The sequence below is a fragment of the Mesoplodon densirostris genome, chromosome 2 (genome assembly GCF_025265405.1).
Source record: "Mesoplodon densirostris isolate mMesDen1 chromosome 2, mMesDen1 primary haplotype, whole genome shotgun sequence".
NCBI classification, from domain to species: Eukaryota; Metazoa; Chordata; class Mammalia; order Artiodactyla; family Ziphiidae; genus Mesoplodon; species Mesoplodon densirostris.
Window position 1 is genome coordinate 4,677,993 of NC_082662.1, and position 16,054 is coordinate 4,694,046.

Here is a 16,054-nt window from a genome sequence, read left to right on the forward strand (position 1 = left end):
TGTCCCCTGCATCGGCAGGCGGACTCTCAACCACTGCGCCACCAGGGAGGCCCTCTCATCACGTTTTAGCACCACACCTTCGTGGGGGTGGGAGCAAGGTACCGGGCACGGTGTCCGGGGTGGAGTCAGGAGGTTGAAGCAGCTTTTGGGCAGGTGATTCATGGCCTCAGCCACCCACGTTTCTCCCACCTCCGGCCTCCTCTTTCCACTACCTCACGCTTTGTAATGACTGAGACAAGAAAGGGCCTCAAAGGGTTTGCCCCCAAAACCATTAGCCTGAGCCCTGGACGCTCCGAACCCGCCCCTTTCCCTGCTAATTAGTTAAGGGACGTCAAGCACCCTCCTCGATACTACTTTGCTCCCCTTGCCCCACGCGCTTGGGCCTCAGCCCAAAGGTTCCAAGACCCGGCGGCAGCGGGATAGAGGCAATGATACCAAATATATAGGAAATCTTTTTATTTCAAACAGTGTACTGAAGGCATCCTAAAACCTTCGACAGGATCCTGGACACGTAAGCCTAGCGGACGGACAAATAAATACACAAATCTGCCCCACGCTCGGGGGCTGGCACTGGAGGTCGGACGCTGGAGGGAGACCGTCCTAGTCCAGAAGAGTCTCTGAGGTCATATAAATATAGAATACTTCATAGCAGTAGGTCAGCATTAAATACAAGTCACCGGACTTTCATAACTTGTCTCACAGGCTGAAAAAGTTGTGTACCTCTGACGTGTAGACAGTCCCGCCCCGGCTGGCCCAGCCCGTCAGGGCACAGACCTGTGTGAGTGATGGGAACCCGTGCCTACAGGAGCGGGCAGGGCAGGGAAGGGAGGAGACGGTTCTCCAGGGTCATCCCCAATCCCGGACCCCCAGCAGGAGCCTGCTGTACAGCCCAGGCTGCTGTGTCCCCTTCCCGTCTTTGGTCTTTTAACCCAAAGACCGGGTCTGGGGGGTGGGGACCTGGGTAGTTCTAGAGTGAACATCACTGGCCCCCTGCCCCCACCCCAAACCATCGTCTGAGCAGCCGCCAGGGAGTGGGGTGGTCGGTCACACAGTGAAGTACCAAAAACGCAGGAAAGACCAGACAAAGGCCCGGGCCCAGGCACCGACCCTCGGTGCTGACCAGCACTGCCGCGGCGGGTGACAAAGGCTGGTTTATATGAGAACAACATGAGCATCTGCAGCCCCCCCGGTCCCAGCAAAAGCCCGCCCCCCACTGCCCGCCCTGCCTTCTGGGGCTGCCAGGACCCTTTACAGAGCCAGCCCAGGAAAGGCACCAGGAGGGAGTCTCTCCCATGAGATCGAGCTCCCCTCACCCCTGCCCATGACCCGCCACAGAAGTTATCACCACATCTCTCTCCGTGGCCTGTCACACCCACTGGGCAGGGCACAGTCTGGCACCGAGCCTGGTGACTGGCATACAATCGGAGCTCCATCAGTCCCGTGCAGCCCTGCCTTGTCGTCCCCCTGCCACAGACGGGAGACAAGCCATCACGCCTGGGCAGCATCTGCCTGCGGGGAACCCGAGTCGGCCACCCCATGGAGCCCGGCGCCTCTGGGTGGGCTCAGCTCGCCAGGCAGGCACCTGGGCTAGAAAAAAGGTCTCAGTGACCCCTGGGAGGTGAAGTGAGGGCAGTGGAGAGGGAGAAACTAGGGCTGCGACCACCCTGGGGCACCCTGGGGGGAGGGGCAGGCGAGCCCCAACTCACCGAGGGAGGACACTCAGACCAGGAGGGGTGACCTGGGGGAGCGTCCCCAAGGGAGCAGAGGGCCGAGCCTCCACCCTGGCCAAGGCCTGAGGCAGGAAGTTTCCCACTGTGCCTGCCACGCCGGGGGCTCGGGGTGGCCAGCTGAGCCACAGTGCAAGGTGAATGGAAGGGCTGGCTGTGAGCCGTGGCCACTCCAGAAGGGGTTCCAGAGCACGACGGCTGACCTGACAGCGGTGGCCCCCCACCGGGGCTCCTCGAGGGACGAGGGACGCAGGAGGGAAGGCAGGGTCCCGCCCGACAGCCCCAAAGCTTCTGGCCAACAGAAGGGTTTTAAGTGCCACTTGTGAAGCGATGGTGAGAAAACTTTTTTTTCTTGGTAAGAACACACGGTTGAACATTTCGTAACAAGGAAAACGTAACCGCCCTCCCCTCTGGAAGGGAAGGAGGACAAGTTCAAGCAAAGGCTACTCTGGAAACCGTGCGAGGACAAGACCACCCATCCACCGTTTCCACTCCTCAGAGAAAACCAGGGACGTGACACCAGCTACGGGGGTTCCCAGGAGCTGCTCCTGCCACCCTCCTGGAGAAGCCTGGGCTTCTGAGGGGCTTAAGGCACCCTCCCACCCTGCAGAAAGCTTCGGCAATGGGACGGGGAGAGGTTAAAGATCAAACCAACCGGACCCTGTTTCTAGCTGCCTCCCCCGCTTCTAAGGAAGGGCCAACTGTGTTTGAAACCTTGTGACCACCTGCTGAGGCTGCCCCACCCCGGGCTCCCTTGAGAAGCAACAGGATCCTCCGCTCACAGCCCACAAGGGCAAGGGCGCCTGCAGCTGTCTGCCTGGCTGGGCTTCAGCGACAAAGTCCCAGGGCCTCCCCGTGAGGAGCTATGACCTTGCACTTTCGTCCTCTGCCGAACTGGCCTGGGACGAAGGGCCCGGAGGCCCCCAAGGCAGGTGGGGCTACACCAACCGGTGGGTGTGTGGACAGGGACCCCCAGCACTTGCGTCGGCCCAGGTCCACTGGAGACAGAAACTCAGCGGGTCCCTCTGGGTCCCCTTCAAGGCCACACGCCAGTCCATTCCCACTGCCCTGTGCCCCCAGGTCTGAGCTCACCTCCAGGAGGCCCACCCACGAGGGGTGTTTTGGTGCGAGACCCCAGCAGGGCCGAGGAGCTGGGCAGGCAGACCCCCTGCATCTGGGGAGCTGGCTCGCCGGGTGCCCAGCACTGGCCATGGAGGGTGGGACCCCACTGCAGCCATCGTCTGCCTGATTCTCGATGCTCTGGGACAGCAGGGCCTGCAGGGAGGCCACTCTCACCCTCTCCTGGAAGGACCCCTGCCCCTCCACTCATACCCAGAAGTGGCCCTCCTCTCCCAAGGGGGGAGCAAGTAGGCACAGGTGGTGGGCTGCAGGAGGGGCACGTGCCTTCATTGGTGAGGTGGGCCTGCAGCGGGGGTGACTTACTGGAACCAGAGATGTGGTGGCGGAGGCAGCTCTTCCTGGACCAAGGGAGTGGCATTCACAACCGGCCTTGGCCCCAGCAGCTGTGACTCAGGCTCTAAACGCACACACGGAAACCCTCCAGCTGTCAGATCCTGAGGCTCGCTCGCTCGCTCGCTCGGCGGCCCGAGCCCGCGCTCCAGCCAACCTGTCCCGGTGCACGAAGGATGGGGGTGCTACCCCCCGAGGTGCTGGGTTACCTGCACCAAGGCCCTCCCCGGGCCGGGCCGGGGCTAGTGCAGCTCGGCGGGCCGGCCCACACCCATGTCACTGCTGCTACCGTCCAGCTCAAAGCCACGGCCCCCCAAGGGCGTCTGGGGCATGAACTGGCGGAAGATGCTGACGCTGCCGTGCCAGAAGGTGGGCTCTGGGAGCCGTCCCACCACGCTCCACGCCCGGGTCTCTGGGTCGTAGGCCTCCACCACGTCGGAGAGTTCAAAGGTATTGTCGTAGCCCCCAGAGACGTAGAGCTTCCCTCCAAGGACGGCCAGGCTGCCCCCTACATGCACCTGTGGGCCAAGGGGGGCAGTAAGTGGAGGCTGGCAGCCAGGGCAGGGGCGAGCCCCAGAGCCCCTCTCCATGGGGAAGGTGCCTGGGGCCCTTGGGAGGGGCAGCCTTGGCGCCTCCTACACCCCAGCTGGGACACAGGGGCTCCGTGCCCGGGGGTCACATGCCACAGCGGGTCCCTATGGTGGTCAAGGGGCCATGGAGGCGCTCTCCCCGTGACCAGCATCAGCCCTGCAAAGCAGGCATGACTGTTCTCCCCATCTCCCCCGCCAATTATTTGTTTGTTTATTTATGGCTGCGATGGGTCTTTGTCGCTGCACACGGGCTTTTTCTAGTAGCGGCGAGCGGGGGCTACTCTTTGTTGCGGTGCGCAGGCTTCTCATTGTGGTGGCTTCTCTTGTTGCGGAGCACGGGCTCTAGGCCTGCGGGCTTCAGTAGTTGTGGCACGTGGGCTCAATAGTTGTGGCTCGCGGGCTCTAGAGCGCAGGCTCAGTAGTTGTGGCTCACGGGCTTAGTTGCTCCACGGCAGGTGGGATCTTCCCAGACCAGGGATCAAACCTGTTTCCCCGCCAATGCAGGCAGATTCTTAACCACTGCGCCAGCAGGGAAGCCCTGTTCTCCCCATCTTACAGATGGGAAAACTAAGCCTTACATAGCTGACAGCAGCAGTGCTGGGACTTGATCCAAAGTCTGGGCTTTGAACCACGAGGCTGGACTATCCCATCTTTCCCAAGACTGCTATAATGAGTACATGTAGCTCATTAGGGGGAAAACCAAAGTTATATTTCCTAACTGTAAAGATGTTATTTATTTATTTATTTATTTATTTATTTATTTATTTATTTATTTTTTGCGGCTGTGCTGCGTGGCTTGTGGGATCTTAGTCCCCTGACTAGGAATTGAACCTGGGCCCTCGGCAGTGAAAGTGAGGAGTCCTAACCACTGGACTGCCAGGGAATTCCCCTAAAGATGTTAAATAAGCTGTAGAGGTATCAGGAGAGCAGGTCTGGAATTTTTTTTTTTTTTTTTTTTTTGGCCACGCTGCACAGCTTGCTTGCAGGATCTTAGTTCCCCGACCAGAGCTCAAACCCATGCCCCCTGCGGTGGACGTGCTAACCACTGGACCACCAGAGAACTCCCAGGTTTGGAAATTTTAAGGAAGACAGAAAATAAAGATATAGGCAGGGGCTTCCCTGGTGGCACAGTGGTTGAGAGTCCGCCTGCCGATGCAGGGGACGTGGGTTCGTGCCCCGGTCTGGGAAGATCCCACATGCCGCGGAGTGGCTGGGCCCGTGAGCCATGGCCGCTGAGCCTGCGCGTCCGGAGAGGCCACAACAGTGAGAGGCCCGCGTACCGCAAAAAAAAAAAAAAAAAAAAGAAAAGATATAGGCGGGTGTAGATGTGTATCTGGGACTAAGGAGATTGCTCGTGTAGCCAAAGGCCACCCAGCCTTCCTGGCTCTATCACACTGTCAAACTCAGCACCCTCTTCTCAATAAGCAAAGAGAGGTGAGACCCCATTAGGCAGCAAAAGTATGGATACACAGCAGGCGCTCAATAAGTACACTCCCAAGGTCAATCCCCAAAGACCTCCTTGTCTGACCTCACCCCTCTTTTGCCCCCTTGTTCACTCTTCTCCAGCCACACCAGGCTGAGGGCTTGTTCCATGAACACACCAGGCATGCCCTGCCCCAGGGCCTTTGCACTTGCTGTCCCTCTGTGGAACACTTCCCCAGCGTGCTCTCTGGCTCATGGCAGGTACTCAACGAACACTGGTCCGAATGGATGAACTCACTAAGCTGTGTGACCCTGGCATTTATTTAAGGTCTCTGTTTCAGTGACCCTCGAGTACAAGTCAAGGACAACGCCAGCCCTCTGTTCATGAAGGTAGCACCAGGAAAGGGCCCAACACAGGGCCCTGCCCACCAGGACTGCATCCCAAACGTATGCTGACACTTTGGTTGGAAACCAGGACCAGCCTGTGCTCCCATTGCTGGCGTGTCTGCAAACTTACCTGATTCATCGATGGGATCTTATCCCATTCATTCTTGGTGGGGTTATATACGTCCACCTCCGCAGAGTCGTCCCTGGGGAGTGGAGGGGGGAAGGAGGAGGAAGAATGGGTCAGAGTGACTAGGCAGCACCTGAGCGTGAAGCGCTGGAGAGAACGGTTCTCCGGGCCCATCTCCTTTGGGGACCTCTGTGATGCTATGTGGTAGCCCACCATCCGGTGGGACCCTATCCCTGGTTCGCAGGGGCTGATTTCAGGCACCCACACCTATCTGGCCTGGGCTCTGAGGCCGGGACCCAGCCACACTCCACAAACCCAAAGATCGTGCCCTCGGGTGCTACAACGCTTCCCCGCAGCCCAGCGCCAACACACCTGCCCCATCCCCTTCGCTGTGGGCACCCGGCCTGGCCACCAGTCTCAACTCACCCTTCCTCAGCTCACGTGTGCCACCTCTCAGGACAGCCTTCCATGGCTGACCAGTCTAGGCCAGGCCTCCCGGCCCACTGCACAGCCCCCGTGCCCTGGACCACTGCTTGGCCACTGCCCTCCCACCGCTGTCAGTCCCTCGATCTCACCCCAATCACTGCTGCATCCTAAGTGCCCGGCAGGGTGACCAGAGTCCCGGGAATAAGGACACCAGCACTGCCCTCCCCTTTGGGCTCAGGCTCCTTCCATCCTGTTTGACAGGCTCCTGCAATACAAGGCTCAAAGGCACAGCCTTGAAAAGCAAAGACGCTACCCCCCAAATAGGAGTATTGCCGGTAACGATGGTCACAGGTCAGGGATCGGCAGAAAGGCCAGAGATTGAATATTTCAGGGCTTGCCAAGCAGACAGTCTCTGTAGCGGGTCTCCAGCGCTGCAGCTGAGAACAAATGCAGCCACAGTCGTATCAACAAAGGGGCTGGCTGCATTCCCATATAACCTTATTTATGGACACAAATGTGAATTTCACATAACTTTTCACATGTCACTAAGTATTACTCACAAAGTATTACTCACTTTGATTTTTTCCTCCAGCCACAGAATGTAAAAACCACCCTTAGTTTGTGGCACATAAGATGATGATAATTGATCTGGGAACCCGCTGGGCTGCCCCCCGACCCCTGCAGAGACACAGGAGCTGCAGCCAGAAGGTGCCAGGCTGGACAAGGCTCTCAGCTTCTGCCTCTGCGGGCGCTGGGACAGCCCAGCCCGGGAGCCACGTTAAGTGGGGACTGAGGCGAGCAGTGCCGGAGGCGGGGGCGGGGGCCGCCGGTCACTGCTCACAGCCCAGGGCGGCAGCAGCCCACAGGCTGAGGCCTCCACGCAGCGTGGACCCTTCCTGTGGACCGGAGCTACCCCGACAGGTGGCATTCAGAGCAGTGTGATGCGGCTGAGGCACCAAAGCGCGTGGACAGGGCGCAGGAACGCTCAAGCGCACGAGACCCAGGCCCCCGGCCTCGCCCACGCTCTCAGGTGAGGCCAGGCCCCCACTACTCAACAGGCTGCCCTTCTAGACCACTCACCCCCTCGGCCGGTTTGGTGGTGGCAGTGTGCAGCGGGCAGAGTTGAGCCCACCTCCCGGGGCCCCCGGGGCTCAGGCGACCCTGTACAAAGGCTAACAGGGGACCTGGGGGGGCACCCTAATGCTCACACGTGGGGCAGTTTAGCAGCTGACCAGTGACCCCGACCAGGAGGAGGAAGGCACAGGGGCCTTCCCTCCAAAGACCGGTCCTTGGGCACCTCTTGTTCTAGGACCATGGCGGAGGGGGTGGGGGATGAGGGGAGGATGTTCTCAAAGCTGCGCAGCCTGGAACTGCCATGAGGGGCTGAAGCCAAGGTTCTGGCACCCTCATGAGCTGTATTTATAGCCATCTCCACACCCATCTTTGAAGACATGACTTGGGGGAGGGAGAGCTGGGCGAAGGGTCAGATGATGTTTTCTAACAGGACCGGGAGCTGGATGGGATTCTGGGGCTTTCTCAGCGCCGATCTTCACTTCCTAGGATACGGGGAGGCCTGGCCCCTTGGCCACCTGCATGACAAGCAACACCACCTCAGTTCCAAATGTGTTCTCCCCGAAAGCCTGGGAAGGCGCCTCGAGTCTGGGGGAGGGGCAGCTCAGACGGTGAGGGGGCGTGGGCCGAGAAGCAGTGTCCCCGTCCTCAGAGGCTCCCAATTCAAAGTCGCAGGCGGAAAGGGGACAGAGAGGATGGCCGTTCACACCTTACCCTTCCCTCCCGGTGCAGCAGCTTCAGGCAGGCTCTAGGCCAGGGAGGGGAGCGGCAGGTACACACAGGCACGTATGTATGTACGTACACGTGTACGCAGAAGCTGGGAGTGGTGGCTGGGAGCTCCCAGTTCCTGGGATGCCTACTGGCCCACCAGGAGGGGGCGTTTCCCTGTGACAAGTCATCAAGACTCACAGATGCATGGTGACCCATCGGCTGCCCAGCTCCGCCGCACGCTGCCGCGGCCATAGCCTGGCCCAGGCAGGCCGTGATGTGGTGACAGCACGTGGGACCCGGGCTAGACGTCCTTGGTTCTAACCCTGTGCCACCACTTAAAGCCTGTGGCTGTGAGCAAGTCCCTTACCCCTCTAAGCCTCTGTTTTGCCACCTGTGAAATGGGGATGACAGTGGTGCCCGTCTCAGCGGACAGTCATGGGGATCAGCTGTGAAAAGGCCCACGAAACAGGCAACCAGAGCTCGGTCCACTGGGGACCCCAACAGGCTAACTACTGCCATCGTTCCCACAGGCAGCTCTGGGCCTGCTCAGTACCAGGCTCCTCCCTGGTACTGTGGTGGTACCTGGTGGCTGCGGGACCTTTGGAGAACAGCATTCTTTCAGCAAGACTCACCAGCCCTCCCTGGGTCAGGCCAGGCGGGAAGGGACAGACAGAACCTGCGGAAACGCACTGAACACACGGGTGCTGCTTCCCGCAGAGGGGGCAGGGCTGATTCCTCTCCTCTACCTGGCACCAGCCCGCTGGCGAGCAAAGGGTCCCTCTATCAAGGCCACCCCACCCCAAAGACTCAAGTGTCCAGAAAGCTGTCCTCTGGTCTTTTTAAGATTCAAAGTCCCTCTCAGGTAGGACAGGTGGTTCCTTTTAAGTAAAGGCCACATGAGACCAACAAGGGCGAAGTCCAGCCAAAGAGACACAATTGATTTAGCTTTTATGAATCTCAAAACGTTCTCTGCGAGGACCTAGCTCCATCCCACTTGGGATCCTCAGAGGCCACAGAAACCATTCTAAAGAATGGGGGCAGAACAAAGGCTCCAGGTCAGAAAGACCCAGCCCCAGAGCCCAGTGTGGCCTCAGTTTCCTCATCTGTGAAATGGGGAGAACAGTAAAGATGAGCTTAGCACAGGACCTGGTAAAAAAGATCACGCAGTGGCCTTGGCCCCCAGGGACTCACCTGATGAAGTACATGAGTCCATTCAGAGTCACTGTCTTGGGGGCAAAGGACCAGGGCGGGAGCTGGCCGCAGTCCACCAGCGACCATAGGTCCATGTCTGGGTTGTAGCACTGCATCACCATGGTCTCCTTGCCAGCCAGGGAGCCAATGGCGTAGAGCCGGCCTCGGCAGGCCGTAGTGGAACAATTGTCCATGGGGTAGGTCATGGGCTGCAGGGCCTCCCAGGAGTCAGTGGTGTGGTCGTAGCGCTCCGTGCTGTCTGCGGCCACCACGTACAGCAGCCCATCCAGCACGGAGGAGCTGTGGTACTCCCGGGCCTTCAGCATGGGCGCCACCTCCGTCCACTCATTCACGCTTGAGTTGTACCTCCACACGCAGTCGTAGAGCCGGGAGCCATCGGACCCGCCTGCCGGGGCGGACAACGTGCAGATGGTCAGCCCACACCGACTCAGGGTGATTCACCCACCCATGACTCCCTGAATTTCTGAGAGGGGGAGGGATAACCCTCACCTGGCTCCATGTAAACACACATCCTCTCTCACCAAGGCTGGGCCAGGGGCCCCGGCAATGCATAGGCTGACCGCTGCCCAGGAGGATGGCCATAAAAACACCACCAAATCTCTGCGGGCCAAGCCAAGGCCCAGGGGCCGCAATTCTAAGTAAACAGCAATCTCAGTCTGGACCCCCCGCACAAGCGGTCAAACACCTCAGCTGGACTGCGGCATCAGGTCTTAGAGTCCATGCTCCTGGGGAGCCAAAGCATGGGGGTGGGGGTGCCCAGGGACTTGTTCACCAAATTCTAGGCTTCCTGGCCAGCCCCTAACCAAGGCTGTGCCAGGATGAGTTGAGAGGAGATCTACAGCACCCTGCAAGCAAGAAACCTAACACAGAAAGTGATGCTACGGGGACTTCCCTGGCAGTCCAGTGGTTAAGACTCTGCACTTCCACTGCAGGGGGCCCAGGTTCAATCCCTGGTTGGGAACTAAGATCCTGCATGGTGAGGCCAAGAAAAAAAGAAAGTGATGCTATGAGTGGACTTCTGGGGTTGTATTTCTTGATTTATATGCAAGTTACTGACATGTTTTGTTTGGAAAAACTCATCGAGCTGTACAAGTATGATGTATACTTTTCCATCTATATTTCATAAAAAAGGCTTAAAACCAATCAACCAAACAAAGCCCAGTGGTACTGGCTATAGCCAAATTAAACCAGGTTCACCTAAGACAGTAGAATTCCCACAGTATGAAGGGACCCCAAGAAGCCTGGGGGTTGCGTTCCTCTTACTGCCCCAAGGCTGGGGCCACAGGGCAGAGCAGAGCCGGCCTGACATTCTATCCGGCTCATACCCCTGAGCTTTTAGAGGGAGAAGGCAGGGTCCTTGTAAAGTCCTCTCTGCCTGCCTTCTTCCTTCTAAAGGAGAACCGTGTCAAAGGCAGCTGAAGTAGCTTTCTCATCCCCCGCCCCGTGAAATTCCCTAGAGGCAGCTGTAGGGACCCACTCAGCCACCTGTCTAAACCCAAAGGATTAGCTGCTCAGCTGAGACATTTATGGAAGGGTGTGCAAAGTTGGGGCGAGTCTGACCAGTTCTGGGAACTCACCAGCCAGACTTTTGTGGTGGGAGGGTGGGGATGGTGGTCCCCAAACAACACAGGGCCAACCTCAGGTTGGAAAGGGACTGATTTTGGCAGATTCCCGCAGAGGCTGGACCTGGCGCTGCAGGCCAAGGAAGCTGTGGCCACAGAGCCGAGCCTGTCCTTAGGCCCGGATGCGCCGCACTTGTCAGTTCAGAGCCGGCTTTCTCCGGACCGTGCCAGGCTGGACACAGCGCTGTGATGACACAGCCGGGGCCTCCCAGCCGGATCCAGCCCTCTGCAGGCCCCAAGTGCAGGCTTGGTCGGTTCTTTCCTTATATAGCCGTCACACAGACCGCCCCTCCTCACCCCACTCAAGGAGGTAGAATCATGTTTGAACTGGGATTTATCTTTAACGAAAAATGTGGGAGATGCCCAGGACTAGGGCGGGCTGGGACACGCCCAGCATGACTCGGCAGTGTTTTGGGGTTTGGGCCAAGTAACTGGAAGAAAACCTCTTAGCATGTGACTCTGTTTACAGTCGCTGGGCAGGGAGCAGCCTAAACACCACGTGACCCAAGCGCAGGGCCTAGGTCCAAGCCCTGTCACTGGTCACCAAGTGTGCTGCTCTGCCATGAGGGAGAAATCCCCCGTGGGGGGGGTGGGGGGCGGAAATGGATGTATCACAGGGCGTCAGTCCCTGGCCCGTCCCCAGATTCCTTAGGGAGAAAAAGAAAGCACTCATTGTGCAGGGTGACTGCCCCAGTATCTTGCAACCTAATGGGGGCACCACCCGGGCAAGGAGGAGGCTGCCCAGGCAGGTCCTGCGTGCTGGGAAGAGACCCACAAACAGCTACTTGTCCCACTCACACAAGGAGTTCTTCTTCTAGATCTTAAGTATCAACCCTAGAAACGTACGTGCGTGCCAGCCTGGGGGAGAAGGAGGGGGAATGGAAGTGGCCACTTGCACCCAGGTGCGGTCCCGGGATTCCAGGTATTGTGGGTTCTCCTGCAGGTGGATGTATTCCCCCAGGGGGGCGGGGGTCCGGGCGGCCCAGGGTCCTCCTGACCAGCCCCCAGCCCACTCACCCGTCACGTAGATGTCGTTGCCCAGCGCCACGATGCTGTAGCCCCCGCCCAGGTGGTCGGGGAACTCGGCCAAGTAGCGCCACTGGCCCGTCTGCGGATTGTAGCAGTCGACGGTGACCAGCTCGTCGCAGTCCTGGTCGCAGCCGCCCACCAGCACGAGGATCTCCGCGAGGCCGGTGGAGGGGCGCGGGCGCATCCGGGGGCAGGGCCCGCGGTCGTGGCGGTCGTAGCGCGCCGCCTGAAAGTCGCGCGCCTCGCGCAGCAGGCGCAGGCAGGGCGGGCAGCGGGCCACCAGCGGCTCGGCCTCGACGTGTGCCAGCAGGTAGAAGCGGCGCACGAAAGGCAGGCGCACGGCCTCGAGCAGCTGCGGCCAGTGCACGGCGCGCCGCGGCAGGTCGGCGCGCACCCAGCGCAGCGCCAGCTGGTAAGCGGCCTCCTCCTTGGGCACGCACAGCCCATCGTCGCGCAGGTAGCGCAGCAGTCGCGCCAGGGGCAGCCGCTCCAGCTGCTCGGCGCCCAGCTCGCCCACGTGGCGCAGGATGAAGCGCTGCGCCGCGCTCGCGAGCCCCGCGCAGCTGAAGGCCTCGGCGAAGTCCTGCATGTCCAGGCAGTTGGTCAGGTCGAGCTGCTGCTGCAGGAAGGCGCCGCACGCCTCTTTCACGGCCGGGAACTGCAGCAGGTCGGCGGCACGCAGCAGCGGCTCGGCGTTGTCGCCGCTCACCGCCACGCGGCCCGTGTAGCTGAAGTCGAGCAGCAGCTGCAGCATGTCGGGCGGCACGCCGTGCAGGCGCACCCGCTCGGCGCGGCTCTCGCGCAGCTGCCCGGCGAACATGGCGCGGAAGTAGGGGCTGGCGGCCGCCAGCACGGCGCGGTGCGCCGGGAAGTCGCGCCCTCCCGCTGCCTCCAGGGTCACGTCCAGGAACTTGCGCTCGGCGCGGAGCTGGCTCAGGCCGCGCAGCAGGCTCAGCGCGTGCGCAGGGTCCGAGAAGGGCAGCACGGCTAGGGGCGCCGGCCGCTCCATGGCGCCTTGGCTCGGGGCGCGGGGCCGCTGCGCGCGCGCTGCTCAGAAAATCCGCCGCCAGGGCCAGCGGGAGAGACACTAAGAGCTGGTGGCCCTGGCTATAAATAGGGCCGGGTGCCTCGGCCTCCGCGGGGGCGGGGGCCGGGCGGGGGCGGAGCGTCCCCGGCACCGCCCACTTAACCCCTCCGGGCCCGGCGCCGCCGCCCGCCCTGCCACCCGACTGAGCGCGCTGATTCGCCTCCCCTCGCGTGCTCCCCGCCCCCGCGCTCCAGGCTGAGTCACCGCCGCCCGCGCCCGTTCCCTCTCTCCGTCCTTCCGGGGCTTCCTGCGGCCTCCCGCCGACGCCCGAGACGGGGACACCGGGTGACAAGAGTCCTCTCCGAGGGGCGGCCCTGCAGTGCGCTGGGATCGGGGGCCTCCAGGGCCTGCCCACCACCCACTCGGGCCCGGCTGCTGAACAAAACCCGGTGGTGGCGGAGGAAGCCACCCCTTTCGCGCCAGACTTCCCAACTGCTCCCGGGCGACTCGGTACAATGGCTTTTTTTTTTTTTTTTTTTTTGAATTCCACTAGTTCCAAGGGTTGCTAGTTAACCCTATCTCGGGACAGGTTTCAAAAGACAGAATTTCTTTCTTTCTTTTTTTTTTTTTTAACAATTCAGGAACAGAGCAGGAACAATTATAAGTTTTTTAGATGACGTTTTTTTCTTGGCGCATCCGTAAGGGACACGCGGCCAGATGCCAGGAATCTGCTCCACTGTGATCCTGCAGGAGTTTCAAACTTGATTAACTAACGCGGTCGTTAACTTTCGTCAGCAAAGAAGGCGCAATTTTAGTTTCCGAGTCGTAGAGACTCTTTCAGGATCCTGAGCTACCCTCTGAAGGGGTCATCCTGGCCTCCTCGCCCTTCCTCCCCTGGAAATGGAAGTGGGAAAGGCAGAAATCAGGGTAGGAAAAATCCATGACAATTCGAAAGAATATACTATTAAGCTGAACAAAAAGCTGAAGCATCAGAAAATAATTCCAGGGAAAAAATAGTTTTTCCTATTCCATGAGAGGGGCACTAGGTACCTGGGGGTCAGGGCCCTCAGCTCAAGGTCAGACAGGGGACTGCCTTAAAAACCAGGGGATGTGGCTGTTCAGAGATGTCACAGTCACGTGTGGGGTGACCGTGAAGAAAGAAATCTTCCTTACTTTGGTTCCAATAGATACAATGCCAGGACGGTGTTTTCACTGAAACCATATGAAAAAGTTCCCTCACTTGGAAGCCATTTTTTTCTTTAGTTTAATGTATGCTTTGCTCAGTTTTAGAAAAGACTCTTAAATATATTGTTTGTAATGATAAAAATAAAGTTATATCTAACTCTCTAAAAAAAAAGAAAGAAAGAAAAGGAAAGACCTTTATTCCACTTCTTGTGTTGCAGATGAAACCTGAGTTTCTGTTATTGGATAGCAACCCCCATGCCCCATGGGCTTGGCAAAGACATTCCAGACAGCAGCCTCATTCCGCCCACGTGTGTCCCAGGGCAGGCCAGGCACACCAGGAGTTGCTGTCATTTCTTGGTTCCAGCTCAGTCGGCACAGCCTTTGGAGAAGACATCTTGGTCTTATTCCATCTCTGACATGCAAACTGTAGGCTTTCTCTTCTACTTGTGAATCTCTCATCATCTTGCTGTGAGAAGGTATCTAGTCTAAATGTCAATATGGGAAGCACAGGCCTAAGACAGAAAACATTCAGGTACCCAGACGGGCTGCCTGTTGCCCATAGATGGACTGTTCACACAGCTATTAACGGCAGCAGCATTCCTGGGCCCAGGAGCCTGGCCAATAAGCTTACTTGCTCAGGCTTTGTGACAAGAAAGTCTAAGTAGCCAGGAAGTGGGATGTTTGTAGGGAAAAGTACTACAGTCCCTCTGGGTCAGAACTCATCCACCTGGTATAAATCAAATCTTTTAAGTCAATAATGTTTCTATAGTTAAGAACCGAGTCCAGTTTTATGTATTCCTAACAACAGGGGGTTATTTAACTCATGTTTCAGCCTTACTCTGAAGAATAATGATGCAATATTTATTGAAATGGAAAGATGTTCATGTTATAATGTCCAGCAAACAATCTGATTACCCATAGTGTGACCCCATTTGTTAATTAATTAATTTATTTTTATTTTGGCCACGCGGTGCATGCAGGATCTTGGCATGCGGGAGCTTAATTTCCTGACCAGGGATCAAACCCGTGCCCCGTTTGTTGTATGTGTTCGTATGCCTACCAAAAAACTGTGAAGGTAACATTTTCTCTAGATGGCTAGGTTTGTTTTGTTGTTTTTGCTTGCCTGCATTTTCTGTCTTTCTGTACTAAACATATATAACCTGTGTATTAAAGAAATATTAAAAGTTCAAAATAAAATTAAAAGTTCAGTTCTTGAGGAAAAAAAGTATATTAATAGCTCAGAGCTAACAGGAGATTATTTGAAGCCATGTGTATATATCTAAGTCAATAAAGGAATGTGGTTAGAAAAGAAAGGAACAGATTTAGACTTATCAGCTGTGTTTGGAATTTTGAATAACCTGCTAACCCAAGCAAGCTATTTAGTTCCCTTTTTTTTTTGCTCATTAATCTCATGTGTTCAAAATGGGAATGTGCGAAATTCATTCATTACAGTATGACAATGTGATGGATACAGTCAGCAAACTGTATTAACTAAGGGGATTTAAACTTCTCAGATATCATCCAACACCCTGGCATGGTGGAAGCACCATTGTTTGGTGAGGAAGGTGTTAACTCTAGCCAACAAGCAATAGTTTGTGAGAAAATGGATTTAAAGACTAAACTTCAGCCATGAGAGTTTTTCAAGTGTTCCTCTTCTAAATTCATGAAAATGGTCTTTGTCTAAGTAACTTTATGATAATGTAATACAATGTGAATTAACAAATAATGGTACTGTTTCATTAAAAAAATGAAAACTACTTAATTTTGATATTTGAATTCTGATTTTAGGCAGACAGGACAAGAGGTAACTGAGATAATTTTAAAAGTTGCTGTTACATCCTTTTTCCTTTCTTTGAGAGCAGAGAGGAACACATACCATAGCATTTATAGAGTCAAAAAGAGATTGCATCGTTTTCATATTTCACACTGATTTTTTCTGATTCTGGGCTGCCTAAGGTGTGGTTTGTAATGCGCTTACTACATATAAACTTCTTCCTTTACGGAATGTTACAGTATTCTCTATTAAGTGCATTATTATATGTAAATGA

The 16,054-nt window shown here is 57.0% G+C and overlaps 1 protein-coding gene across 2 annotated transcripts; it reads right to left on the reverse strand.

The window, feature by feature from the left end:
• Positions 1-441: 441 nt before the first annotated feature.
• On the reverse strand, positions 442-12,881 carry KLHL21 (kelch like family member 21). 2 transcript variants are annotated; one of them, XM_060088893.1, is made up of 4 exons: positions 11,783-12,881; positions 9,123-9,528; positions 5,727-5,799; positions 442-3,715 (listed from the first exon to the last, which is right to left on the reverse strand). In XM_060088893.1, the coding sequence occupies exons 1-4, from the start codon at positions 12,801-12,803 to the stop codon at positions 3,440-3,442; spliced, it is 1,776 nt and encodes a 591-aa protein (XP_059944876.1). In that variant the 5' UTR covers positions 12,804-12,881; the 3' UTR covers positions 442-3,439. The 2 variants fall into 2 exon arrangements, with proteins under 2 accessions (XP_059944876.1, XP_059944877.1); XM_060088894.1 differs by lacking the exon at positions 5,727-5,799 and having other exon boundaries at positions 3,622-3,715.
• Positions 12,882-16,054: the final 3,173 nt, after the last annotated feature.